At 42.8% G+C, this 27377-nt stretch overlaps 1 protein-coding gene across 2 annotated transcripts; it reads right to left on the reverse strand.

Moving 5' to 3' along the window:
• Positions 1–1872: 1872 nt before the first annotated feature.
• Positions 1873–26309, reverse strand: PROSER2 (proline and serine rich 2). Of its 2 annotated transcripts, none has more exons than XM_021530977.4 (4): positions 26158–26309; positions 16660–16875; positions 6530–6782; positions 1873–5627 (listed from the first exon to the last, which is right to left on the reverse strand). In XM_021530977.4, the coding sequence occupies exons 2-4, from the start codon at positions 16837–16839 to the stop codon at positions 4639–4641; spliced, it is 1422 nt and encodes a 473-aa protein (XP_021386652.3). In that variant the 5' UTR covers positions 16840–16875; positions 26158–26309; the 3' UTR covers positions 1873–4638. The 2 variants fall into 2 exon arrangements, with proteins under 2 accessions (XP_021386652.3, XP_085424765.1); XM_085568639.1 differs by lacking the exon at positions 26158–26309 and adding an exon at positions 25794–25818.
• Between the last annotated feature and the right edge of the window lie 1068 nt (positions 26310–27377).

Raw genomic sequence — 27377 nt, forward strand, 5'->3', positions numbered from 1 at the left:
GACAACGATGGGATCAGGCCCAGCCAGCAGGGGCTTGTGCAAGGCAGGTGCTGCCTGACCAACCTGATCTTCTGTGGCCCACCTGGGGATGAGGGGAAGGCTGTGGACGTGGCTCCCTGCACTCCAGCAAAGCCTTTGACACCACCTCCCACGTCACTCTCCTGGAAAAGCTCTCAGCCCAGGGCTTGGACAGTGGCTGGGTTAATCCTGCCTGGGCAGGGCCCAGGGAGGGGTGGGGAATGCTGCTGCACCCAGGTGGCATCTGGTCACTGTGGTGTCCCCCAGGGCTCAGTGCTGGGGCCAGCCCTGGTTAACATCACCACTGGTGAACTGGACATGGGGATCAAGGGAGTCTGCTGGTGCTGTGGAGTTGGGCAGAAGTGTTCATCAGCAGGAGGGCAGGAAGGTTCTGCAAGGGAATAAGGTTCAACACCACCAAGTGCCAGGTCCTGCCCTTGGGTCACAACAACCCCATGGATCCCTCCAGGCTGGGAGATGAATGGCTGGAAAAGTGGCCAGTGAAAAGGCAGCTGGGGGGGCCTGGGATGGACCCTGAGCTGTCCCAGTGCTGCCTCCCTGCTCCAAGGCCCTTCCTTTGCAGCTGTCTCCAGAGCAATCCCACTGGAGCAGGTGCTGCTGTGCTTCCCTGGCTCCCCCTCTGCCAGGAAGGACAGCGAGTAGCCAGTTAAGGAAGGGCTGTGATTTTTATTTTGGTGGCTTCAGCTACACAACACTTGGAGCTTGTGCAGCAGAGCTGTAAGTTATTCTTTGCTGAGGCACAAACAAAACTGAAAACTTGCCCAAGCTGCAGGGTTAAATCTACCCCGTCCCCTCAGCTTCCTGCCTCCCCCATCCCTCTATGGGTAACACTTTCTGAAGATGTCTGTTCTAAAGGGAGAAAACAAATTCCATGTGTGTGTGTATAAAACAGGAGTCAACACATCAAAAGCTTCTTCCCCAAGTGCAGCCACTTGAAAGGCTGCAGGTGCTGGGGCAGCTGTGAGGCTTCACCTCCAGCACAGGTGAGGCACTGGAACCTCCTTTAAGTTTCATTACAGATCCAGCCAAGTTAAATTCTCTGCCTGGCTCCAGGCTGGAGCTGGACACAGTTACAAAAGGCCACCTGCCCTGCCATGGCTGAGCCCTGAGGCAGCCCTGGGAGCTTGGAGGCAAGGCTGCTGCACCTGCTGCTGCTTTTTGGCTACCACCGCAACCAGCCTCAGGGATAAAAAAGTAGCTCAAGCAAATGGGAAGTATTTTTTTTTTTCTAGAGTGATTTCTATTCTCTCTTTTATGACACATGATACTTGGACAAATGCTCAACAACACCTGAATACTTACATAGAAATCCTTCTTCCTTCTTCAAAAGACAGAAAAGCAGCAAACAGTTGTAGAAGGGATGGGTAGAAATGTTCTCTGGCAGGGAACTTTGACCTGTGCAACAAGGAAGACTTCCACACTCAGCAGGACCACACTCACTTATGGTAACAGCCTTGGAAACAAAGATGTTATTCTTCTTTCACATATAAAATTTTCCTCTTGGAAAGGTCATTTTAATAATGCAAAACATTGTGAGAGAGAAGCTTTTGTCTAATTCAAACACTGTTCAGAATGAACTCCATTCTGGCAAGGACACTGCTCACAGCTACTGAAGCCCAGCAGCAAGAATACACATCTCTTGTCAGACATAGCCTTTTTTTTTTTGTCCCTCCTCCAGCACCTGCCACGACAGGGCTGGGCTCTGGCTCACACACATCCACAGTTGCAAAATGAAAGGTTATTAAATCAGTATTAGCCATTAAGAAAAGTCACCTCCTTCCTCCAAGAAAGAGTCATGCTACTGGGTGGCAAAGAACACAATGGCACCTCCCATCAGCCATCATTTAATTTGGTTTATTCTAGTTTAATAGATGATTTATCAGATTTGTGCAAGACAGTTACCTCTAGCACAAAGGGAAAGAAAGTAAAATCACAGCAACATATACACACAAAACAAGATACACAAATTAGAGCTCAATTTATATACAGGTTATTAGCAGCTAACTTAACTTCATTTAGTACATGGCTTTACTCACTACAGTTTTAGGCACAGAGAAGAATTTATCTGCTATGATGAAGGGCCACAATGAATACCTCGTTCCAAGTCCTCCCTGGGCAGAAACTCCTTTACCTAATGAAGGTTTAGCTCTCACTTCCCACCAGTTGAGGACACAGCCCTGCACAAAGGATGAGAGAACATGATCCAGCTAATTCAGCATACAGCAACTTTAGATATTAAATATCTGGGATATTTTTAAGTAGGGTGACATTACAGAGTTATTGAACTAGACTGAATTCCAATGAAACAGTGTCAGGGTTTTTTTTTTCCCTGTTTGCTTAGCAAGGGCTCTCAGCTGTAAACAACTCAAAGAAGAGCTGGCAAGAAATGATTAGATGTGGAGATTGCTTTGTACACACTTCACACTCATTATGAAGAATTTGCTTTACCAGGATTTAAAAGCACAAAGGCCATGAAACATTTAAATTTACTTAGCAGGTTATGTTAATAAATTATGATGTATCATCCACATGTCAGCTTCCATTCCATCCGGCACTGCAGCATGTGCTTGGGTGTATTTTCTGTGCTCCTTGGTCTTTCTGATTTAGGACTGCAGACTCAGAGCCCAGCAGAAAAAGCCTGTGCTTTACTTGCAGCACACAAGCAGCCTTTTTTGCTTCAGCAGCACCTCTCACGTTTGATTATGCATGCCCAAGTGCTCTGACAGCCCAGGAACAGCCACATATTTTAATTACTGATGGCTTATGTATAGCAAGCCTGTCACAATGAGGAACATGATCACTTACCCAGTGAAAATGCTGAAAAGAATAACTACATAACAGAACCAGCCAGATACCATAACAACACAATTAAAAATTTAAGCAGCAAGCAGATAATTAAAAACAAAACAAAAAACAAAAAAAAAAAAACCAACAACAAAAAACCTTTAACTTATGAGGCAGGTTGAGAATGACACAAAGGTTTTTCCTTCATGACAGCTTCGTTTACAAGTACAGCTCAGCAAGTTTGAAATACTTTATCACAAGAACTACAAACTTGTTTATCACAGTTATGTCAGAGCTCCTCGCCAAAGGGTGTGTCAGTTTCTGCTGCAGCCACCCCTCCTCTTCTCCAAGGTTTATTGCTCAGCTACTAAGGAGAAGCAGTGCGTTGGTCGAGGCTTCAGAAAGTGCAGAGAGCAAGTCAGTTTTTCCCTTTAGAAAAAAATCCAGAACACTGAGAAATCAAATGTGAGGGAATAACAACCAAAAAAATTGAGGGTTTGGCATTGGATTTTAAAGTGGCTATTCTTGATGCTTTCAGGTAATACAAAAAGGGAAGGCGTTTCAATGTGGAAGGACAGCTTTGCCATATTAAAAATAACCCAAAAACATACTAACACACAAATATATTTTGGGACCATCTTTACCAGCTTGTCTATTGAATAAATGCAAAATACCACCAACTTTGACTATTCAGGAAAGATGTGCAGCTCTCCTGAAACTCCACATAGCCTGCAAGAATTTTGGCTGTAACTTCTGTCATGCATTGGCAGAGCAGACTCAAATAAGGCTGTGAACAGAGGATTATTAGGGCAGCCAAACTACAGGAAGACCAAATGATAGTTTTAGAAGTAACAGAACTTATAATTTGCGTAGTACAGCTACTGTTCAAAAAGTAGCAGTTCCTTCCCAGGAACCCAAACATAAAAGAGAAGACTTTTGACATATGGGTCTCGATTTTGGTTAACTTGTTCCTATGGCTTCTCTGCTGTGAGATCCTCCCTGGGACAGAGCAGTTGGGGTCACAGATTGTCAGGAGACTCTTTGGCAGTCAGTGCATATCCTCGAGGCTCTCCGGTGCCTTTCCCTGGACACGTGGGTTGCTCAGGTGTGAGGAGAAGCAGGTGGCTGGGAGGGGAGGGCAGGCTCCAGGTGCAGCAGCAGAGTGAGGCAGTCACCCATTCAAAGCTCTGTCCAGGAGAAGGTCAAAGCAGAAGCCATCCTTTGCACAGTTTTGAGTCAAGAAGAGAGTGAGGGAGCAGAAGACTCCCCATCCAACATTGGCAGGGAAAGAAGCCAAGCCAGATAACACAGACAACAAAAAGTCACAGAAGGGTGTCACACTGTCAGAAATTCCAGCTGTGACATTATCTCGAGCTCCCATGGACAAACAGACAGACATGTAGGCAGGACAGATGGGGCTCTTTGTTTTGGCTTCAGAAAGAGCAAAAGCAAGATTAGCCATTCAGCTTGCTATGTACAACAATACTGCACTGTACACTTCATTAACGAGATGCTGCCTGCTACAGTCCAGCATTAATTAAATAAAATTCCTCTTAGTCACAAAGAGCAACAGATGAGTATCTCTGTAGGAAGGAGAGCCAAACTCCACTACTGTACATGACCCTACATGATGCCAGTCCTTCTGGGATAAACACAAGTGGCCATTCCACAGTGTTTAATACCTTCCTGGCTTGCCTGAAGCAGAGACCTTTCCCTTTTTTCTTCCAATCCACTTGATCCCAATCCTCTTGGGGCTGTTCCAGCACAAAGCCATGCTATGACTTTCCCCCTGCTGCCACAACATTCCCACCCAAGTTACGCAGTCTCTTTCAGCAGTCCCAGTTTCCGGAGTGCCTCTCTCCTGGCTTCTTCAGTTGAGCCACGGCCGGAAAACTTCACCGTTATCCCTTGGGATCGAAACCCTGAAGGTCTAGGCAGCGAACCCGACCTCCTCCTCATGTCCAGGCTTACAGCAGGTTGTTTATAATCATTGCAACTTTTTTCTGTGTTCTGCTGCAGGCTGCTGACTTTGTTAGTGGCAAGAGCCACCTCTGGTTTGATTGTTACAGTTTTGCCCATAGGAAGGAAAGGGCTGGGCTCACTTTTTAAAACCTCATGGATGTTTTTATATCCATTGGTAACAGCCTCTGACTGCTTGGGCTGCACATCAAGCTGCTGAGTGCTTGGGGCATGGTCCACTTGGTCCTGAGCTGGCTTTCCCTTAACTAGGCCGAGTTTTGTCAGGGCTTCATAGCGTGTTTGCTCAGAGGAGAGATCCCGTAAGGAAGAACTTCTGTTACGTGACAAGAAATCGTTTTTATGCAGCTTCTCCTCCAGTTCAGCTGCCAGAAGAGCTCCCCCGTTGATGTTGGCCAGCACCTGAGCCCGCCGCTCCTGCACGTTAACCGCTGCTTTGGAAATCGTCTCGCTGAATTCCTTGCCACTGACATTTGTTATGTTGATGTTGCTTGGGAACCGGTGCAGTTTGGGGGCGGGGGCAGGAGGGTGCTTGGGTGCTGTGCAATAATCACCGTTGGCTACCGGGGCTTTCTTCCTGTCAGAATTCCCTTCCTTGAGGGCGCTGGGGAAGCGTGCCCGGCTCTCCACCTGCTGCTCAGAGATCTTCTGGGCCATGATGAGAGGAGTGGGGATGGAACGGAGCAACTTTGGATGCTGCACTGGAGGGGGTGGAGGAGGAAGAGGAAGTGTCTCAGACACCGTTGGTGGTGGTGCAGGGGGGTGTGGGGGAAGGTCAGCAGGTACAGCTGGCTGAGGGCTCTCAGCTCTCCAAGGGGCATCCAACACTAAAAGGCAAAGTACCAGAGATGTCATTAACTCTTCACACAGAGCAGAATGCAAGCTAAAATGCTTCTTTCAGCAGCATTTCTCCCCTCTCCCTACCCTTCTAACTCAACCTCAGCCCACACAGCCAGAAGAAAATATAAGAGAACTCCCAGCACTGGCATCTCTTAGGCAATGCTATAGCTCAATGCTGTGTGTCACTAACACAGCCCTCTCTCTGCCTTTCGCTCATAGTCTGCATGTTGCTTCACTGTGCTTCAATGGCTGCTCTTTCATAAGAGTTTTGCAGTTCTTATTTTTTATTAAAACAGCCAGGAGAGGACACATTATGTCCCACTGTGTGGACTAGCTGATAGATTCATTGTCCAAACACAGAGAGAACACACTCTACAGGGTGACAAAAACAACATGCCATATGCTATCTTGTCACAAAGTCACTGATAGGATTGTATGCCTTTCAGTCCCACAGAGAGTTACACTGAAAACAATCTGCTATCTTAAAACTCTTGGGGAAAAAACCTTTAAAAGTCTTTGAGAAGAGCAGAGCATGAACAGGTTGGTGAATACAGTCTGCCTTGCTGCAATGACTGTGACAATACAGCAGCACAACAGTGACAACTCAGTCTCCAGGCAGAGGACTGAAGACAGCAAACCAACAACTTCATCAGATGCATGACCCCCACGAGGGAAAAGGAAAAATTAGGAAAAAAGTGACAGCAGCAGCAAGAATTCCAAAAACCCCAAGGCAAATTAAAATCACTGTCTTTAGAGCTCCCAATGAGTAACAAATTTATCTTGAAGTAGTAAGGAAGGTACAGAATTTCTTTAGCAGTTTCTAAAGAGAACTGGAGTAGGTCAGGGCTGGATCAAAGGGAAAACCCACACTCGCAAGAAACCAAACTACCTGGTTCTGTATCTCTGCTGGAAGGACCTTCATGGTCACTGCTCTCAGGTGTTGACTGCACTAAGTCAATGATATCTTCTGTCTCTGAATGACTGGACACATTTTCTTCTGTTGACCTTGGGGACTGACAGTGGATGCCACTGTCACGTAGGGCCATCTCCTCCAAGTCATCTTCTAAGGCATCTATGGTTTCCTCAAAGAACATGAGAACATCCTGTTCTTCATGAGTTAAGTATTTCAAACTTTCATCATCCTATGGAAAAAAAAAAAAAAAAAAAGATTGATGCCTTCCCAAAGAGACATTTAGACATTACAATGACAGAGGACAAAAAAATTTAAAAACCAAAATAGCAGCAATTGGTATTACATGCTTTAGTTTGGCAAAGAAGTCTTCATTTGAGTTGTACAGAGTAAATTACTTAAAGATCATAAAAGCCATAAGAGCTACTAAGGAAAAAAAAAAAAAGTCCTACACCCACCTGTGCCTTTGCGTGCGTTAAGATGGCTTCTTCTGATGCCAAAGTGGGGAAAACTATGTTCTGTGTCAGATTCAGGCTCAAGGCTTAGGGAACAGCATGGGAGGGGAAAGGGTGCACTCAGGACAGCCCCAGAAATGGTTGATTCCCTTTTTGCTCAAGACCAAAGAGTGAGGACTCCTAGAAGCAAAGCTGGAGCTGAGAAGTGTCTCTGCCACTACCAACTATAAACTAACCAAAGGTACATAAGAGATTATGAAAAGGTAATAGTAAGTAGGGAGAGGGCTTCTAAAGATTTTACCTTTGAGTTACAGAAAGGAAAACCCAAGAATAAATATGAAGACCTCCTCCCTAGTGGCACAGTGCCTTAGGCTATTTTCTTCAGCAGGAAATAATCCTGTAGACCACAGAAGTGATAAATAATCACTTGGATTATCCAGTCTTCATTTTCTCTGACTCAGGGCTCTTAATTAACTTGATTAGCACATTATCACTATGTGAAGCTGGGCAGCAATGCTCTAACTCTTTTCACTCCACCCTTGGAAACACTCACTTTTCCAGAAACTTGGAGATGACAAAGAATGATTAAGAAAGGCACTGCATTAAGACAATGGATACAGGAAAGACATTTCCCAAGAGACCTGTGTAAGTTCTGGAATGCAAGTATATATTGTTGAAAAGCAAGTGAGGTTTTCCCTTTTCTGGACTGAATTTCTCCCCTGCCAAGCATATACTGGAAACTTTGCTGTCAGTAACTCAAGAAGAAGCACCAAGGACACCTCACTGCACATGCAGACAGGGTAAAGGGGCTACTTCTCAGTGGAGGGCTGGGAGAATTTAGGTAAATACATAAAGGTATGCAGTACAAATATTCAAGAGGTAGCACATTCTTGCTAGGGCAGCACAACTTGCTTCAAACTCACCATGCCTGTTCAGATCATCTTACACTAGATTAGACTAAAAAAACCTGTGTGCAGCTCTACCTGTTAACTCCTTGCACAAACAATGCTTTTATCCCCATTTTCAGCACTAAAAATAAGAACAACGTAGCTCTGTACCAAAATAATGCCTATAGATTAAGAAATATAATGTGCTACATTGTACCCAGTGGCAGTTGATCTTCAAGCACTCAGAATGTTACAGATGAGAAAATAAATGGTTTGAGGGTCTTAGCCTGTGTGGCCAATAGAACATTTGGTGGGTGGGAAAGATGTACAGAGGTGTTGTTATTTCTAACTTAGTCTTAATATCCACAGTGTACTGTCAGAATAAGTAACTTATTCCAGCTTGCAGCAAAACTGCTACAAAAGCTAAAATTTGGATGCCATTTGCCACTGCCGGTTTAAAAGATGAACTTCAAAGGCTGACATAGTCCACAGCTCGCACCCACCACATGTCAGTTTTCAAAGGCCAAGGAAAGTTTTACAGCTGCACTTGAAAAGCAAGAGACAGACAAGCCTTCCTTTTTTTTTTTTTTTTTTTTTTTTTTTTTTTGTGTGTGTGTGTGTTTTTTTCCTTAATGGATGTTGCAATCTCCTTCCTTCCCCACCCAAATACTCATAGGGCTGCTATGTCTAGTAGGCGAGAGAATGACAGGAAAGGAGCCCTTGTTAGGTAGCCCTGAGCTGGAGCTGAACAGGACTCCAAGAGCTTTTGTTGAGGGTAAGCTCATTGCAAGAGCCAGACTTACACAGGCAAAAGAAAAGAAGGGGGGCTGTGTTTAAGAAGTTCATAGTGGCAACAAATCCAGAGTGTGGTACAGGAATTACTGCGTGCACATAAAAAAACTGCTCCCACATTAGCTTAACTTGTTTGATCAATAGCTGAGTAAAGAATAAAGCAAGGAAGCAAAGACTTCCAAAAGCACTTCCTTCCATCCTTTTCTGTGCTGCAAGACTGAACTTATTTCCATTATAGGAAAGATTTGCAGGAGAGCTTTGCCTGATTTAACCATCTCTTGTGGACCTTGCTGTGTCCCTTTAGGTAAAGGATTTAAATTGAGTAACCAGCTCTTTACAAACACATTTGTAATAAACAGCATACCAGGATGTGAAAGGCCAACTTCATCTCTGTTAGCACTTCGATCTGTTTCCTCATGCAGTTTCCCTTCAAGATGATCAATGTCACATTTCATCAGAAAAAAAAACCCCAAACAAACAAAACCAAAACCAACAAGTCTGGAGAACAAGCAATGTTAAGTGAGGGCACTGTACTGAGATGCAAGGCATCCAGTCTGGATAGAAACTCCCTCAGGCCAGATATGTTTCAGTTTGCCAGCCAAGGAAATAATCCCATTTTAGACACACAATCACAGTGGGAAAAAAAAAAAAACTACTCAGGCTGGTCAAACCAAAGGAGCTCAGAGATGTAAACCAAGCAGTGACTTACTTTATTCCCACCTGTATTACTTGCCTTATTACTACCTGTATTATAGTAAAGCCTTCAGAATGGTGGGAGGAATTTTTTTAACTTAAAGGTGCCAGTTTTAACTAAGGCCACCAGGTCTATAAATTAGTTCATTTTCGATATATTCCAAATACTGGAACAGTCCATATTCTTTCCAGGCTGGTTTTCCAGGCCTCCTTGATGAATCTGTGTTTTTTAATAGTCAAAGAAAAGTCTTTTCATCTACTTGAGTTATTCACCTCATAGTTTCCATCTTCTCCCTACTCTTTATACACAAACACACTCCCTTAAACTAAATCTCACATACACCTAACACTACAAACTTTAAAACTACTGTCAAAAGACAGCCTGAATTTGAAGCTTGAATATTGTGCTTCAGCTTAAAATTACATTAAATTAAGAAGATTAAAAAGACTGCTCAGACAGAAGAAATTTGGGATGAAAACAGATGAAATAGCCAAGTATGTTCAGCTGGCATTAATATTTTAGATCTCTGTGCAGCCAAACATTTCCTGCTTATGCCAAACAGGAAACAGTGTTATAACACTGTTTGATATAAAAGAGGAAAAATAAAGAAATAAGAGAAAGAAAACAAGAATAGAATATATTTCCTAGAAATGATTTCTTGATTCCTTTCCTACCTGTTCAATACAAGGACTTAATACCCAGAAACCCACAATTTTTCATATACATCTGTAGAAATTCTCAACATCACATCCAGATCTAAAATCCTAAAACTAGCACAGTTTTGACAGAAACAGAACATCACAGGAGATCCCAAGACATCTGCAGTGCTTAAAAAAATCTAAAACCTGCTAAGGAACCAAACTTTAACTAGCAAAATACCAGGAGAATGCCAGATTCAAGTGATTTATCACTTGACAACTTCACTGAAGAATTAATAGGCACAATTCCATGCGAAAGAAGTGACTGGGTGCTTCTCAAAAGAATCATGAAGGGAGCAAACTAAGGTGTAGTACAAAGGCCAGTGTAGCACCACTTGGGCCACAGTCTGTTAGTAACAAGGCAGTTTTACTTTTTAGAAGGGGTGAAAAGGAAAGCCCTGCGTGCAGGAACTGTATCCGAACACACATAAAAGGTTTAGCACAGAAGAAGTCAAGTACTTCTGCCTAGATTTACAGGAAAGGGAAACTGAATGAATTGTACTGTTGTGTTCTTGAAGCTGGAAGCATGTGAATTACAAGTAAGAACATGAACTACTACACAGGACCAGACCAAAAAGCCCATTTAGCTTCAGCAGCTACGAACACACAGGACTAGGGAAAGAGGTTGTGGGAGGTGTTGCTGTATATTGGATGGGTATATTTTTTCCTCCCCTAAATCCTTCCAGTTTCCAGCAACACATGGCTTAAAGATTTCCCAGATGCATTGGCATCTGTGTATTTAATAGCCCTTAATGAGCTTTTCTAACGTGAATTCATCTTATTGTTTGAGCCATGGAAATGACTGGCATGCACAGCATTCTGTGGCAGGGAGTTCCAGAGTGTAATTGTGTGCTGTGTCAAAAAGTGCTTCCTCTACAACCCACTATCTGATGGTTTTGATAGTACCATTTCATTTGATGAAGAAGACTATAATATTGAGTGTTGTTTTCTTCAGTTTACAAGCATAATTGTACCTTTGTGCTTCATGAGAGGTAGCAAAGCATATAATCAATAGGTCCTAAGTGAGGAAACAAATTATCTACAAGCACTTAAAAGATAAACTAGATGAGCTAAAGTCATAAACTGACTAAATTACTCCTAGCCTACTTTAAAAGAAAGCAAACTGAATATCTGCTTAAACTCTGAAGACATCTCTTTGATAAACAAAATTAGGCTGATCAGCCTATAGAAATTGGAAGGAAAAAGAAATTGTCAGACCAACAATTAGAAAAATGAGGAGACATGTCAGGCAAAAGCCACTAAATTTTAATTTAAAATCAAGTAATTTCACACCAAACTCATTTCTCATGAGAGGGTTATTGACTTGACCACAAGATGTCAAGTACAAGATGTCACATACCTTGATTTTAAAGGTTTATGACATGGCTCCCAAAAAGGAACTCACAGATGAATAAAAAAAATGATGCCGAGATGAAGTTACTGCAAGGTACCTGTGCAATTTGTGATTTTGTCAATTTAAGTGCCATAAAGAGGGAAAAAAATCTGCTTTTCAGGGATGCAGATCTCATTTTGGGATATATTAACCAGGGTGATGACATGACAGCACATCCTCATTCGGAACACAGAGTTCAGATTCAGTTGCTGAACTTTGGAAAGGATGCAGCCAAGCTGGACAGAGTCCAGAACAAAGCACGGAGTGCTCCAAGCTTAGCTGCACAGAAAGGCTCAAATCATGGAGTATGTTACATTTAAAACAGGAGAGAATGAATGGGTGGTGGGCAGATGCAGCCCTGTGTCCCTGTGTGTATTTTAAGATATAAAAAGCTGACCACCTCTATAATTGCATCAAATCTTCTCTACATGAGCTGACAGTGAGACAAGCAGAAGTTCACTTTCACATTACAGAAACTTTAATGCAAGTATTCTGTGAAAAGTACCAGAATATATGAAGAAAACACTCTGGAAGTTCAGTAATGCCTATTAGCATGGTTTAAAAAGCAGATTTGCACACCTGCTGTAATAATCTCTATCTACCAGATCCTGCTTTGGAGCACAATGATACAGTTTGTGCACAGAGCCCAAACTGCCTTTAGGATCTGTATTCTCACTAGCACATTTTACAGCAAGATCATTCCTTGCTAGGAGTCAGGCTTTTATTTTTCCAAGGCACACTGTTTCCAGGTCATACTAACATCAGCTTATGAAGCATAGCATAGCTCTCTCCACACCCTCTAAGGAACAGCTTCCACCTGCTCCAAGGCAGCTGTATCCATACAAAGCAAACAGACAAAAATTCTTCTCATTTTTTTGTGTATTGTTATTTGGCAAAGTCCCTGGACATGGTGAAAGGTCTTGTAATCCAGTAAAGCCTTTGGAGTATCAGTGTCAAGGGAGAAAAACATATTAATTTTATGAAAGGAGTCTTTCTCGGGACTTTCCCTTGAATGCACCTGAAGTGCAGCTCAGCATCACAAGACCCATTCAAATTGTGAGGAAAAAAGGTGGCAGTGGGCTAACAGACACATGATCTATCCTTTTCCAGAACCCCTAAATCCACACTGGATTCCCAGTGGGTTCTCTTCATGGAGGTTGAGGTAAAGAGATACCAACATGGTACACTTAGAATGCCAGGTCTGTTGCACCTGAATTACCTGCACTGATCCAAAAAAGGATAAGGATCATAACAAAGAATTTTTTGGCTACAAGAGATACCATAACTACGAAACAACCAAGTCACCCCTGAGTTAAATGGCTGAGCGTGTGAAACAAAACACTGAGCCAGCTCAGACTACTCACACAATAGTTGTGCTTCATGTCTATGTCACCAACATTCAGAATGTCACCTGTGCTATACGAGGGATCCAGGAGTGACAAACCACCTTCAGTGACTGGCCATGAAGTCTTGTTAGAACCAGAGAGGAAGCTTGTCTGAAGAAATAACAATCAGAACAAGCAAAATCTCTTTAGAGTCTTGGCCCCTCCCAATTTAAGCCATTTGATTAGTGATCAAATGAAATAGTCACTTGAACAAATTCTAGAGGCCACCACTACCCCGAAAAGAGCAGTGGTGAAACTGTGGCATTAACCAAGGATCTGTCTGATCCAAAGGCAAAAAAATAAAATATATAACACCAAGATTACACCAAGAATATATATAATATATTCTTGGTGTAATCCACCAAGAATAGTGAGAACTCACTATCCCTCAAAGCTATCACTCAGTAAGACATGTTCAGATACAGAAGGTAAAGTACTGAAGCCGTAGTAACAGATCCAAGGCATTGACACAGCTTATTATTAATGCAGTTCCAATTAGCACAGCTTACTTCAGGTACAACCAGCACCTCTGCCATGGTTTTCACAGGTAGCACAATTGTCCTAGCACATTATTCACACTTAGAAACTAAAGCAGTTACTCATGGCTGAGAATAGATACCCAGTCCAATTACCAGCGACAAGCACTGAAAGAAGGATTGGCTTTAAGCTGGTCTGTGCCTATTCAGTCAATGGAACAAGTCAAATTTCTTCAAAAGAAACCCTCCAAGACCTAGTTTTATCTTCAAATCAAGTGTCCTTAAATTGCTGCAACTCTATTTCATGGCAAGTTAATTCTTATACCACATGTCTGGCAGTGTCATTACAGACTGGGTTTTGGAAGCTAGAATTGCCAAGAACAGAGTGTTTTTGTTTGCCCTCACCCTTGGGTAAGTGCAACTGATTCCATGCATCAAGAAAATACTCTTCTCTCAAGCAGATGTATGGCTACCTCTTTTTAACACAGAAACCAAAATATATGTGCAAAGCAGTCCTCATATGTAACAGCTTTTATGGTTACTAATGTTCATGTAAGATGAAGGTATTAAGGGATGAATTTCTCCCATCTCACCTCAACCTGCTGTGACAGATTTGGCCAAGTAAGTCCAGAGCTGAACATCTATAATTTCTACAGAAGTACTCCTAAAATCAAGACAGCATCTTGATTTCCTTTTAAAATAATGAATTTGGCTTAGAGGCCTGCAGTTGTCAAAGTTAACTGGAAGCATCACTATATAGGTAAGAGAAGCTGAGAAATCTGGCAAAATTAAACTGAAGTGACAACCGCTGACTGGGAAGGATCCCACATACAGGATTTTAAGACCTTTTTAGCACATGGAAATTGATGTCCATCTCCTAGTCATTCCTAAACTGACAACCAGTTCCCAACAAGCAATGCCAGCACAGACACACATGATGCAGGACCAGCCAGGAGTCATCCAAACCAGCTGTGAGCAGTCAGCAAAGGCTAAAGCCAGTCCAAGTGTTTGTCCCTATTATCACATCCCTGAATTTGTTTGAATTCCACAGATGCAATACAAAGGTTATATTTAGTAACTAATGCAATTTGATACTGAGAAGCTTAAGAGCCTGTTTTTTTTACAGTCAAGTTGTAAGAAACCTGGAGCAGCACAGGCCTATCATAAGAAGCATTGTCACACTTCTTTCCTTTTTAATGTCCATTACAACAACCCAAAATATCAAAGCCAACCCTGACCTTTCTTGCCATGTCTCTAGGCGAATAGATCCAGGAAAGTGATAAATGAAGAGGCAGTTAGGTCTTTAGTAGCTTCTGTTTCAGGGTCTAGTGAAGGTCCAGTGTGCCTGAAAATAAACCCTACCTTTCTCAAAACTGGCATAATGGAAATTCTTTGTCTACACAAAGTTATCTACCCCTTTCCTCTCATTAGGCCATCAAAACTTCTGCATCTTCTGAACTTTTATAACAAAACTACTGAAGCAAGAAGATGATGTCTCTAGGAGACTCTTCCAGCAATGAGGCAGAATATGCAGCATTTCCTTCATGTTCAGTTTAACACAGACCCCTTCTCAAATTCAGAAACTGAAAGGATGCCTGTATTGAGAAGAGTTTATATTGTCTGACCTGCTACTCCACACATGCAACTTATCAGCCTTATTGGACCTACTACACTGCTGGAAGAAAAATCATGGAAGGGGATCTGTGGCATCCCAATTAAGTTTGTTGGTACACAATTCACTGTCTTCATGTACAAATTCAAATAAGACAAATCAAAGGCTCTGTGAACTGCTAATTCACAGGTCTGATAGGAATTGCCTAAGCCTGCAGCTAACTTTAGTCCATCTATAAATTACTGCATTACAGGGTAGGAAGGGATTCCAATTCTAGCTGATGCATCATCCTATGGGTTATCACATGGCAGGATCTAGTCGGACTAAGGGAACTTACGTCATTTTCTGACACAGCAGACCTGGGATAAGACCATACAAACTGATTTATACATAGCTTTGTTATTCAATACTGATTTTTTCAAATGTCTAGTCTCATGTCTGCTACTGCAACTAAGAATAAAACCCAAGGAAATATGATTGACTATTGCTGTGTTAACCTGGAAACTAGTGGTACAGTAATAAGCAAAATTAACTTGCAATTCGGCATAAAATTGTCTCCAGCAAAGTACTACTTCCACCATAATTCTCTAAAATTCAACCAGCTTTCATAAAACAAACACCATACACTAACTTCCTGAGTCCAACTTAACCTCTCCCACCCTGACCCTTCATAACTTTTTTCTAGAGCAAATCAGAAACAGTTAAGGAACTAAATTTTGTCATACTTGTTTTGTGTCTTAACTAGCAACACAAGCTGAAGGATACAGTGTCATATTAACAGCAAATATTTTCAGTAGAAACAACAAAAAGAGGACCCACATTTGAATTGCCTCCAGGTGTCAGAAAGCTCACAAAGTAGCACAAAATCTTGAGTGTATCTGAGGTATACAGATAAATACAGGTTTTGCCACTTACTCTTTCACAAAAAACTACCACATTAAAAGGAATCTATCAGGGAGGGCAGAGGGAAAGAGACAGAAAGCCTAATTCCATATTTAAGGCAAGACAGCGATTTAGATTTCCAAGCAAGCACGTTTACCAGAGTGCTCTTTCTTCAACTAAAAATGGATGCTTTTCAAGTGGTTGGGATGATAAAAAAAATATGGAAGGAACCATACCTGCGCTTTCTAGGCTTAGCCTGTCACAGTACAAAGTGTACTTTTGAGTTCACTGCCTGATTCACCCTGCTAATTGGGAAGAATGCAGAAGTGCATCCTACTCCCTCAGTTACTCACTCACGATTTAAATGACCACACACTCATACTCACTAATGCAAGCACAGCTTTGTTTATGGTGACGTATTTGTTACTCATCTAATTAAGGTGGAATAAGCTGAGACCTTTATTCAGGAGTGTCAACAAAGAGACTAAGCAGAAGCAGTGCGTAGAACAACCACTATCCTTTAAGTTTCTTTATGAGCTATTTAAGAAAGCAAGGGCAGAGAAGCCCTTACTGCCATTCCTGGTTCTCTGTGAGGAGGGGCTGGAGAGAAGCACTCTCCAAGCTCTCAGAGACAATCAGACCAGAATAACAAGCTGTTATACTGGAGCTGAGAAGTTATTTCTGGACTTTGAGTTTAACAACCGAGACAACACCAGCAACCACTTAGGATTAGAAATGGCAAAAATCAATCTTAATAAAACAAAAATCGCGTGATGTGGGACAGAGCTATTAATGTAATCTGTATCACTAAGTGCAAGGCTCATTAAACACTTACCAAGGCAAGATTTCTGCACCTAGCTTGGCTGCCATGGTTCTCCACACTGGCAGTCTTGTCCGTGCTCCCATGCGTGTGTTCTGGAGAGATTTCGGATGCCATTTCAGGAGAATCCACCAGGAGATTCCTAGGCATCACACCTTCTTGACCTATTGATCCCGACGCAGCACAGAATGCCATCAGTGTGTTATGTGGGGCTGCACGCTTTATTCATATCTGGAAGCAAGAGAACAATGTGGAATGGGGTTAAACCTGCTTGTTAAAACACTTGAAAAGGAATGGAAAATAAATAGCAAAAAAAGATCCCACACAAGTTAATAAAGGGCATATCTTTATGTCCTGAAACACATCTACTGCTTTATGGGCATACTTTAAAACACTGGTTTTGTTCAAAAAGATGACTAAAATCCAACATAGAAAGGTTCTGTACCCCATCTCTTGTGCTTCCAAACCAGATATCTATGAACAGTTAGAAGCAAGGACCCTGCATCTATCCCTATCCTACAAATTCAGTTTGTGTTTTCCATTATGGCACATCATTAACAGTAATAAAATCCCACTAGCTGAGATACCAACTGGCACAGCTCAAGTACCTTTATTTGGTTTTAAACAGGAATTCTATTTATGGGATCACAGGAGGGAAACAGAACCCCATTCATTTCCTAGCACTGCTGCAGTTAACTCATGCTACTGAAGTAGCTCTATGCCACCTGCTTCTGGTGAAATATCCATGAGCAGAACTTGGTGCCATTTTTGCATCAACACATTACAAATTGCCTTTTAAAGCTTCAAGAGCTTTTATTTCACTCAGCCATAAAGAAACATTACTTGTACATTTGGAAGATACTTACTGAAACAGACATATGCACCAGCACTCACTGGAGGAAAAGCTCCCAGTGTTTTAAGCTTTCCCAATGCCCAGTTCTGTAAAACCTCTGAACTGTAATCATCTCCCAAAACATTCTGGCAGAACTTTTTCCTTGATTCTCAAGGACACAAACACAAAAGTCATCTCAGTGCACTAACAGCATGAGCAGGGAGTAGGCAAAACATAGAATCTAGCTAATTTCTCGCTGTGATACATTAAACCACCCTTTGCAATGAGAAATTGCCTTGCTTGCTAACAGTCCATCTTTTCACCCAGCCTGCCTGTGACCCGTGGACAGCAGTGACACATTCCTCAAAACAGCTGGTTCTGAGGTGCCGTGTTATATGCAACCAGCTGGGAAATGGACACCATTCCCCTGACACTGCACAAATTAAATGAGATGCTCCTGCTTCCCAAGTGCTTCTCCCTTTATTATGGCTCAAGAGGCGACACGAGAAGCAAAGTCAAGCGTGCATTTCCAATTCAATCGGATTACTTCTCCTTGCTCCCCACAGCTGTGGGCTGAGGGCTGAGAAACCAGAGCCTTCTGGTAAGCTGATTAGTGTTTCATAGCAGTGAGATAACATCTGCCAATACTGAGCAACAATTCCATCCCGCTGATCCCTCCTCCCAGGAGAGGGCTATGACATTACCAGAGGTGCCTCGCCTGTGCCGCAGCACCAACGTGTCCTGTGGGAAAGCTCCCACACAACGTAGCTAGGCTGCAGTCCAGCAAGTCTTGGAAGCACATCCACACTCCAGAGCATTGGGTTGCCACAACAAAAACATCTCATTACCCTTCTCATGAACACTAGGTCTAATGATGAAATTTAGCCTTACTTTTACACAAAAAGAACATGCTTCCTTTTTTTCTATTAAGAACTTTAGCTATCAATAATACAACACATCCTTAGGATAATGGGCTTTAAGTGATACCCAGAGTGGTAGAAACATGCTCATGGGTCCTGGTTTTCAAACTCTTAGGACAGACAGGCACAGAAGCACTGAGGCAGTACCTTTGGCTGCTGCAGAAAGCTAAACAGGAAAACAGCAGCCCAAGCATGAAACATATCCTGCAACAGCAGCTCCATATACAACAAACCCTGTGATGCTGAAATGCCACAAACACATCCACAGAAGAAAATATATGCAATTTTTGGAAGCCAACATTATCAGTGAAAATCTTGACTCCTCTGAAATCTTACATTTGAACAAACACACACAAATACATATATAATTTTTAGAAGATGAGACTATCAGAGAATCTTGACACCACTGAAATTCATAGAAAATCCCCACTGACTTCAGATTCTGTCCTATGACTGTCAAGGTGATGCTCAGGTGGAAAAGAGACCAGCAAGAGGTGAGTACTTCTACTGACATTCAACACAAGGCAAATGTTATTTCTCTTCAGCACTTTTAAGTTGCAGCATCAAATTTTTATCCAGGTGACCCCAATATAAACTGAATATGCCGTGTTTGTTCAGTCCCCCAGTGACACTACAGACAACTGTGAGATTTCTAGAACTACACTCAAAACTATGAATATTTTATGGATTACATTATGAGAGGTCACTGCCGCAGATTACAATATCACAAATAAAACCCACATTTAAAGACTAACCAGGAGAAGATGTTAGCTGATATTAACAAGAAACAAATCAAGAGGCCCAGATTTTGAGGGACAAGTATTTAAGAGTATTGTTCTGCTTTCTCCAACAGCAATACCTCAGAGTTTAATCAGGGCTAAGTTCATGGTAGACTATCTGCATTCAGGACAGCAGGAACACCCAGATTCAGCAGCAATAAACATTAAAGTCATGAATTCTAAATAATAACAAATACCTCTGCTCCCAGCAAGCTCCCATTACTCATTCTGGAACTGCAGTTCAGATGTTTCACAAAGCTCCTGAACAATGACTAAAGGCAGTGAGTGCAACTGGTTCAGAGAGCCACCCACACAAGAGCCAGTATCAAACATTACAGCACTGGTCCTGCTTTTGTGTTAGAAGCTCTGGCTTCTTTGGGCGTTTTACTCATTTCAGAAAAGCTTGGGAGCTGTGCAATGGTCTGCAAGCCTGCAGGAAAGGTGCAGGGGAAGATTTTTTTTTTTCCCCCTTCTACCTTTTACATAATTTTTAACACATCAAAGGTACATGTCAATAAAATCATAATCCATTCATATACATTATTTCTTCTCCCCTTTACTGGGTTCTTTATGCTTTGAGAAACTCCTACACCTTTGCACAGTGTCTAAGGCAGCTAGAGCTGATATGAGGCTGCCCGGCACTGCTGCAATACGTACAGCATGTTTTACAAACAAATTCCTCTCCTAACCATGGTTAACACTCATCCTCTTTATGTCATCTCTATTAAGTGAAAGACTTTAAAAGTTTACGACAGAAACAGTCGAGGATCTAATGAATTTCCAGACCCCACTGCTTCAGTAGGATTGTCAAGGTAACAAGCAGGTTCAAAAATAAGGTAATCTTGCTCAGAGAGAAGGAACAGCAGGACAACAGGCAGCTGTTCCTCCTGACCTTCAGAGATGCATTAAATATGAAAGTTTCTCACAATGGGATTTGTTCTTCAGCCATTGCAGTTGGGTATTTTTTAGCTTGGCTTAAGAGATGTGTGCCTGTACCATTAACGATTAATAACACAAAAATATCAGATCATGACATAGGAGCACAGAAGTGTGACAGGAACAGTACTATTTGCAGAGAGGACCCCAGATATTAAACCAGAAATGCATCTTAGGGTAGGAGTGATTCTATCATCTGAAGTGATCACTTCTTGGTTACACTAGAGATAGCTTTCATGAGATACTTAAAACAATACAAGTCACGTATCATGCACGTTTTTTCAGAGAGTAGAAAAATGTAGAGGAGGAAATTGAAACAGTCTGAAGTTAGCACTGAACTTCACCTCCAAAGATTTAATTTTGCTTTGACAGAGGCAAATAATTCACAGAGAATGTATTAAGTTGCCATCAAAGATAAGGTGCAGTCTGTCCTTTCAAAAAGGATATTTTTACAGTTTTGCTGACTAAGGTTACTTCTTCACTGAAGCTCAATGTTAGCATTTACAAGGGACTATTTCTATAGTAGCAGGAGATTGAAAGAATTTTTTATTAACAATCCTGTTTGAAGACTAGCTTAATAGGCAAAAAGATCAATCCCACAAAAGTGCAAGACATTTAAATGCTAAAAATCAACTGCTAAGTAAGCCAGGAGCCAAAAGTCAGCAGACAGCACCAGGCCATTAACTGCACAATATACTTAAGGTGAGTTGACAATTTCTAGAAAATTATCATGCATTTTTAAAAGAGCACAAGATCAGTCTGATCCTTTCACTACACATACAATTTCTGGAACACACTCTGCATGAAACATTTCTGAAGATAGATTTCTAAGCCTCATTGTCCTCTGAGCATCATGCAGACTTTGCCTTTGTTCTTAACCAGCTCTTTCTCAGTGATTCAACTGAAACAGAAGAAGTGGCCAGTGAACTTCAAGACTGGTTTAATCTGTCAGCTGTGCACTGACATAGCAGTGCACACACTCAGCTCTGCACACACTGTCAGCCACCTTGCACTCCATGGTGGTGGTTGAGTTTGGAGAGTTAAGCATCTGGAGAAAACATCTGGAAACACTCTGTGGTCATTAGAAGTGTTACCATGGGATGAGTTTTATAAAAATGATGATAGAGAGGCAGACTGGAGACCTTTATCAGCCTCTGACAGTTGGCAGCAGAGCAGTAAAACAAGGCAAAGGAGAGCAGGAATTTACTGAGATTCCTGCATGCTGTGGTCAGGAGACCACAGGGTTTCCCAAAACAGGTCAGGTATTTGTGTCTAATAACCTCATGAATTTTTCCTTGTATTAAGTGCTCCTGCAACATACCTCTGAACCAGCTGTACAAGACCAGAGCTGAACAAAACCAGCTGGTCAATGACATGTCTTCATTGAGCCACTGCTGTTCCAAACTCCTCAAAACTAACTGATGGTTAGTTACACATTTCCTCCTTGTGAACAGGGCTATCAGCAACTGAATTCTTCTTACCTCCTTCAGGATGTGAAATACTGAGTAAATCCTTGAGCTTTAGGGGAAACCCTACTCTTGTGATTTACAGTAAGATTGAAGCTTTCTGGTAGAACAGACTAAGTAACAATACTATCTATAGAGGCCAAACCTCACAGGCAAGTTGACTAATCCCAGGAGTACACAGGATAAACTGATGAAGTTTTGCTGAACGCATAAAAACTCCACAGAATCATACAGTAAATTTATAAGCTGTTCTTACAGAAAGAAACAAAATGAAACTGAAGTAACAACAGACAACAGCTGGTGTTTAGGAACCAAGGTAAACCAAAACTGGCCAACATGTTAAATTCTGACTTTCCTTCTCCATATCATAAGTGAAGAAACTTGTGATAACAGTGAGTATGATTAATAGTCTTTATCTGCTAATGAAAAATCCCGTGTGCTCGAAACAGTTATTTAACATCCAGTAACCCAGAAACATTCCTGCCCTTGTTTAGAGAGAGACTGTCACCACAGTATAGAAATGCTGACCATTAATAGAAAAAGAAAAAACAAAAAAACAAAACCAAAAACAAACAAACAAAAAAAAAACCCATAAAAAACCCAAAAAAAACCCCAAAACATACACACAGAATCCATGACAGTAAGCAGTAAAGTCTACTAAATGAGAGCCAGGCCAACAGCATTTTTATAGACATTTCCTTGGATATCAATATTGATTTGCAGAACAGGTGACAAGTAGGACTGAACAATGCTTAGCCAAATGTGAACTCAGGGTACTCTCATGGCAGCCCATGACAGATATGCAACTACATCAAAGTAATTACAGAGTGACAACAACCATGCAAGTCTCCCAGAATCCAATGCATGTAGCCCCAATATTTTGTTTCAAACTTTATGGTTTCTGTGGCACACTTGTGACAATTCAAACTTTCCTTTACAGGCTGGGAAGCTACAAAATCCGTTAGTTTTAGAGCTAAAAACAAAGATTCTCTCAGTCCTCTAAATCTGGAAGTTGGAGGCTCAAGAAACACACTGAATGTCATTCATACAACTCACACCAGAATTTGTGAGAGCTGCCAACATTGAAATAACTAATCCTGTGTACATACATTTTTGAAAGAACTAGATGGGCAAGGCACCAATTCAGTAAAATTTAAATCTGTCTGACTTCACTAGGACATTCCATCACATGCTTAAATGGTTCGGTGAATTGGATCTCAACTTAAATGTAGCAACCACTTAAAAAGAAAGGAAATAATCACAAACCAACATTTTCATCACCCAAGTAATAATTCAGTTACTACACTGACTTCTCCAAGTCATGCTTTGCTCAGAAAGGACACACCTTTGACCACATTAATCCAAGCCTGATGATACCAGAAAATGAGGATTCCATACTGTGCTTCATTCTTAACTGGTCTTTCTAGATTTTCAGGATCATCCTTTTTACTGTTTTGAGATCCTATGGTTCAGAGACTTTGTTACATACAACCAAGCCAGCACGAGAGCACAACTCATCACTACCTCAGTACTGTTCTCTGAAGTGTTTGGGAAATGCTCCTTCTCTTAAGGCAGTGAAATACCAGCAGGATTTGATGATGCTAAGCACATTGGTCCACCCTCAAGGTGGGAAAACATGTGCCCACACATCTTTGCCTTTTCCCTTGCAAATAAACTCTGTCCCCAGCTCACTACATCAGCAGCAGCATCAGCTGAATCTTGCTGCCTGAAATGAAGGCCAATGGCAAAGGCTCCTACACAACATTGTGGATGGAACCACCACAGATCTCTGAAGTGCTCACATTTCCCACTCATTGAGAGTGACAGAATCACTTCCTGCCCCAACTAAAAATAAAACCACAGCCAGTGACAAGTAGTTACTTTTCTGTAGATTAAGGTCTTACCTAAGGGCAAAGATAAGGCTCTCACTAGGACTCTCCAGTTGAGATTTGATAACCAGCACCTGCTCAGTGGGAGAACTGCATGTGATACCCAGAGCTGCCTCTCCAGTCCCACATGGGACTTTAAACACATCCAGGTGATGGCTGAGCTCTCCTCTGACTTCAATTTGCCTCATGCAAATTTCAACAAGGAAAGCGTCCCATTCTTTTCAAGTTACTCTTTTTAAATCTCTCCTGTTAACATTAGGGTGGTGCTATCTGTGACAGCCAACACTTTAGAACCATCAAGTGTACATAAACAATTTTAGGCACAGACGCCTCTGTAATTAGTCAACTTCTGTCTTGTTACAGGTGCAGCATTACTGGGGTTTAGGGTTTCATTATGTAACTGCTGCTACAGTCACAGCAATGGTGAGCCAAATCCTGTTTTACACAGTATTTAGGATAGCAAGACAATTTTCAGCCCCAGTACAGCTGTGTCACAGTCTCACAACTGATTTTAGGCTGCTCTTCTATGTTTCTTTTTGTGACTGCTGTGCTGGTGTGGGGAAGAAAGCAGAGGACGTCTGAAGCACAAAGCATGGGTGTTTACTTTAAAAATGAACTAATTTTGGACATTTCATTCCTATGTAAGTACATAAAGGTCTGCCTGCCCAAGGTAAACAAAGCTGAAAACAGCACTAGCAAAAAAGAGCAGTAGAGTCTTGGCCCTGGACTTTACTTGATACAGGGATCATCCATACACACCCAACTGAAAAGAATATATTTAAGCAGTTAGTTATACTGGAAATTAAAATCACTTGCTTTTATTTTTTAATTAAAAAAAAAAAAAAAAAAAGGAGGAGAGAGGATTTGGTAACAGTAGCAGCCTGTCTGGCTGGCTTTGAAAGCCACATTCATATGCTCATTTATTTTCATGCTCCAGTATTTCAGAAGGTCAGTCAGCCTGAGACTTGTCAACTGCTCAGGAGTTAAGTTGTTCCAGTTACTATATCCAACCAGCAATCCATCTGCCAACATTCTTAGTTAATATTTCTCTCAGAGGCATGCAGAGAAAAAGCAGCTATAACTAACAACATGAGAGAAGTTTTACTACTGACAAAACAGATGCAATATATAAATCTCTCTGTTCCTTTCTAATGCCAGGCATTACTTGTATTTCTAGTCATAAAAATTAAGTCTACTCATTCACTCCGTATAGTAAAACCCCTAAACAAATCCTTGATAAGAAAGACACTGCTGGGAAAATGTATTCCATTTCTGAGAAATAAATAGTATCTTCCTTTCGTAGAGACCCAAGCAAGCAACATTTTTCCCCCTTTCATTGTTTAAACATCAGCTCCCCTCTTATACAACAGTAATTCCTGTAAAGGAAGGAGAAAAGCCACAATCATAATTCTTTAAAGTAGTGCCTGTACAAGGAAGGCCATCTACAATGCTGCATTAGTCAAGGATCTGTATCAAAGTCTTAAAATAATACCTTTTTATAAGCATAAGCCAGAAATTGCAAAAGCTTTTAAAGCTAAAACTTACGCTTTAGGGTTTAGAAACAAGTCTTTCATAAAGAGAGGGGAAAGGAAATAACTGTTACATTTCTGATACTTGCTACAGCTTAAAATCCTTGGAAAATGTTTAGAAAAATTCGGAAGAGGCCGTTTTATCTCTTTCCTATTCCATCTGCATGCTTGTTACCACAGGAATCATCTCTTGCTACACCCATGCACAGGACCAAGCACAAGAGAGCTCCACTTCCAGCAACCTCCTCTCGCTGCCACACTAAAACAAAAACTACTCAGGAAACATGCCCTTGAGATCCTGGATTACTGAAAATCCCAAGAGCGTTTTTAAGGCTGTGCTTTCTCTTTACGGGCACTAAACCTCACCCAAACCACCTAAGATCTTAAGAAGCACCAGCTATCTCATGCTTATCACCTCCAGATGGAAAAGGCACCTGGAGGGGGAAGGGGAAAAAGGTATCCTGAACTAAAACCTGCCAGTCTTTACACCAACAGCTTTTCCACTGGAAATCCTAAGTTGCAGACAAGGAAAGCAAAGTGGAGGCATAAGGCAGCTGCTCCTCATCACCCTTAGCCAGGCAGGAACAGCATACATCAAAGTTTTACAGGTATGAAACGTTTGCTTAAATATAGTTTCTTAAAGTCACCGATAAGCAGAAGAAAATTTTAGGTTATGCTAGGAAAGAACAAGAAATCCACGGGGGTAAAAAATTTTAACAGCTCAACAGCGGGAAGCCAAGCCGCACACGCGGCAGGGCAGCAGTTCGCTGATAGTTTTTCTGCTCCCCGCCCGCGTACCAGAACGAACGCGGGCCCGCAGCCGCTCCGCGGGGCTGGGCCGGCCCCTGCGCCCTGTCCCCGGTCCCGCCGCCACCCAGCGCACGGAGCGCCCGGCGTCCCGGCCGCCGCTGCTCTTGGAACAGGAGGGAAGAATAATTAAAAATCCATTAGTGGGTAATAAGAGCAACACCGGACCGCTCCCGTGGCGGGCTGGCAGGGGCGCGCAGCCCCGCGGCCTCTCCCCGCAGTGACACCGAGCCGGGGGCAGGCGGCGCGGGGCGAGCTCGCCCCTCACGCCAGCGACCCGAGCCCCGGCGGGGACGAGCCGCGGGGAGCGGAGCCCCCCTCAGCCGGGAGCCCCCCGAGGAGGGGCGGCACTCACCGGCTGCGGGGTCCGCGCCGCTCCCGGCGGAGGACGGGCAGGTGGCCGGAGCAGCTCCGCCGAGCAGAACTCATGCGCACTGCGCCGGCCGCCACCCACGGCGGGCGGATAAAGCGGCCGGGCGGTGGCTCGGCCCGGCCCGGCTCCGCCTCGCCCGGGCGGGACCGCCGCCTTTGTCCCGGCGCTCGGGGCAGGGCGTGAGGGCTGGAGCCTGCCCTTCCGAAAGGCGGCCGGGGCGCCGCGAGGAGCGGAGCTCGGTGTGTTGGAGCTACGAAGTTCGTCAGGGGTCTGGAGAATCTCACTTGTGAGGAAATAGGGAGATGGGCCTGATCAGCCTCGGGAAGAGGTGACCGAGATAGGAGCTCATCAATGTCTATCAGTATCTAAAAGGAGGGTGTCAGAGGCTCTGCTCGGTAGTGCCACCCAGTAGGACAAGAGGGAAAGGGCAGAAACTGATGCCCAGGAAATTCCACCTGACCATGAGGGAGAATTTCTGTCCTGAGCAGTGACCGAGCACTGGAGCAGATTGTCTGAGAGGCTGTGGAGTCTCCCTCACCGGAGATATTCCAGAACAGTCTGGACAAAATCCTGTGCTTCACCGCTGAGCTTGCTCCCGACCCGGCCGACTCTGTGATTCTGTGTCCCTCCAATGTGTGGGGGACATGGGTCTCCACAGGCACCCATGAGACTGTGTCATGAGACACAGAGAGCTGCGTGCGTGGTGGTCCCAGTGGGAGAGGGGACAGTGACACCTTTGGCTGCCTCAGAGAACCCCGAGGTAAAACCTGCCCCGATCATGCCCAGGGAAGTTGTGGCTCCCCCATCCCTGGAAGTGTTCAAGGCCAGGCGGGGTGGGGCTCTGAGCAACCTGGTCTAGTTGAAGATGTCCCTGCCTGTCGCAGGGAGTTGGAACTGGGTGATCTTCAAGGTTTCCTTCCAACCCATCCCATTCTATGGTTCTATGATTCTGTGAGGCATAAACTATGTTGGGTTTGGTGTCTGAGGGGCTTGTCCCTCCACTAAGCTGCTGGGAAATGGTGAGGGTAAATGAGAAAAATCACTGTCACGACTGCCTGAGTCTGCCTCCTCAGTGGGGAAAAGGTTTACATGCCTTGTTAATCTGTGCCACCCATATACTAAAGAGCTCAATAACAAATATTGCCTATTTGTACTCTTATTTATTACTAATGTATAGTCACAGTCACAGGTATTTATCAGGT

Source organism: Lonchura striata, chromosome 1A, assembly GCF_050655825.1.
Source record: "Lonchura striata isolate lonStrDom1 chromosome 1A, ASM5065582v1, whole genome shotgun sequence".
NCBI lineage: Eukaryota > Metazoa > Chordata > Aves > Passeriformes > Estrildidae > Lonchura > Lonchura striata.

Excerpts from the sequence above, each read along its gene's own strand:
- PROSER2 (XM_021530977.4), bottom strand. The coding sequence starts at position 16,839 with ATGGCATTCTGTGCTGCGTCGGGATCAATAGGTCAAGAAGGTGTGATG. Across the intron at positions 6,783-16,659 it reads GGTGCAGAAATCTTGCCTTG|GATGATGAAAGTTTGAAATA; the intron begins GTAAGTGTTTAA and ends TTTTTTCCATAG. Across the intron at positions 5,628-6,529 it reads CAGCAGAGATACAGAACCAG|TGTTGGATGCCCCTTGGAGA; the intron begins GTAGTTTGGTTT and ends TTTGCCTTTTAG.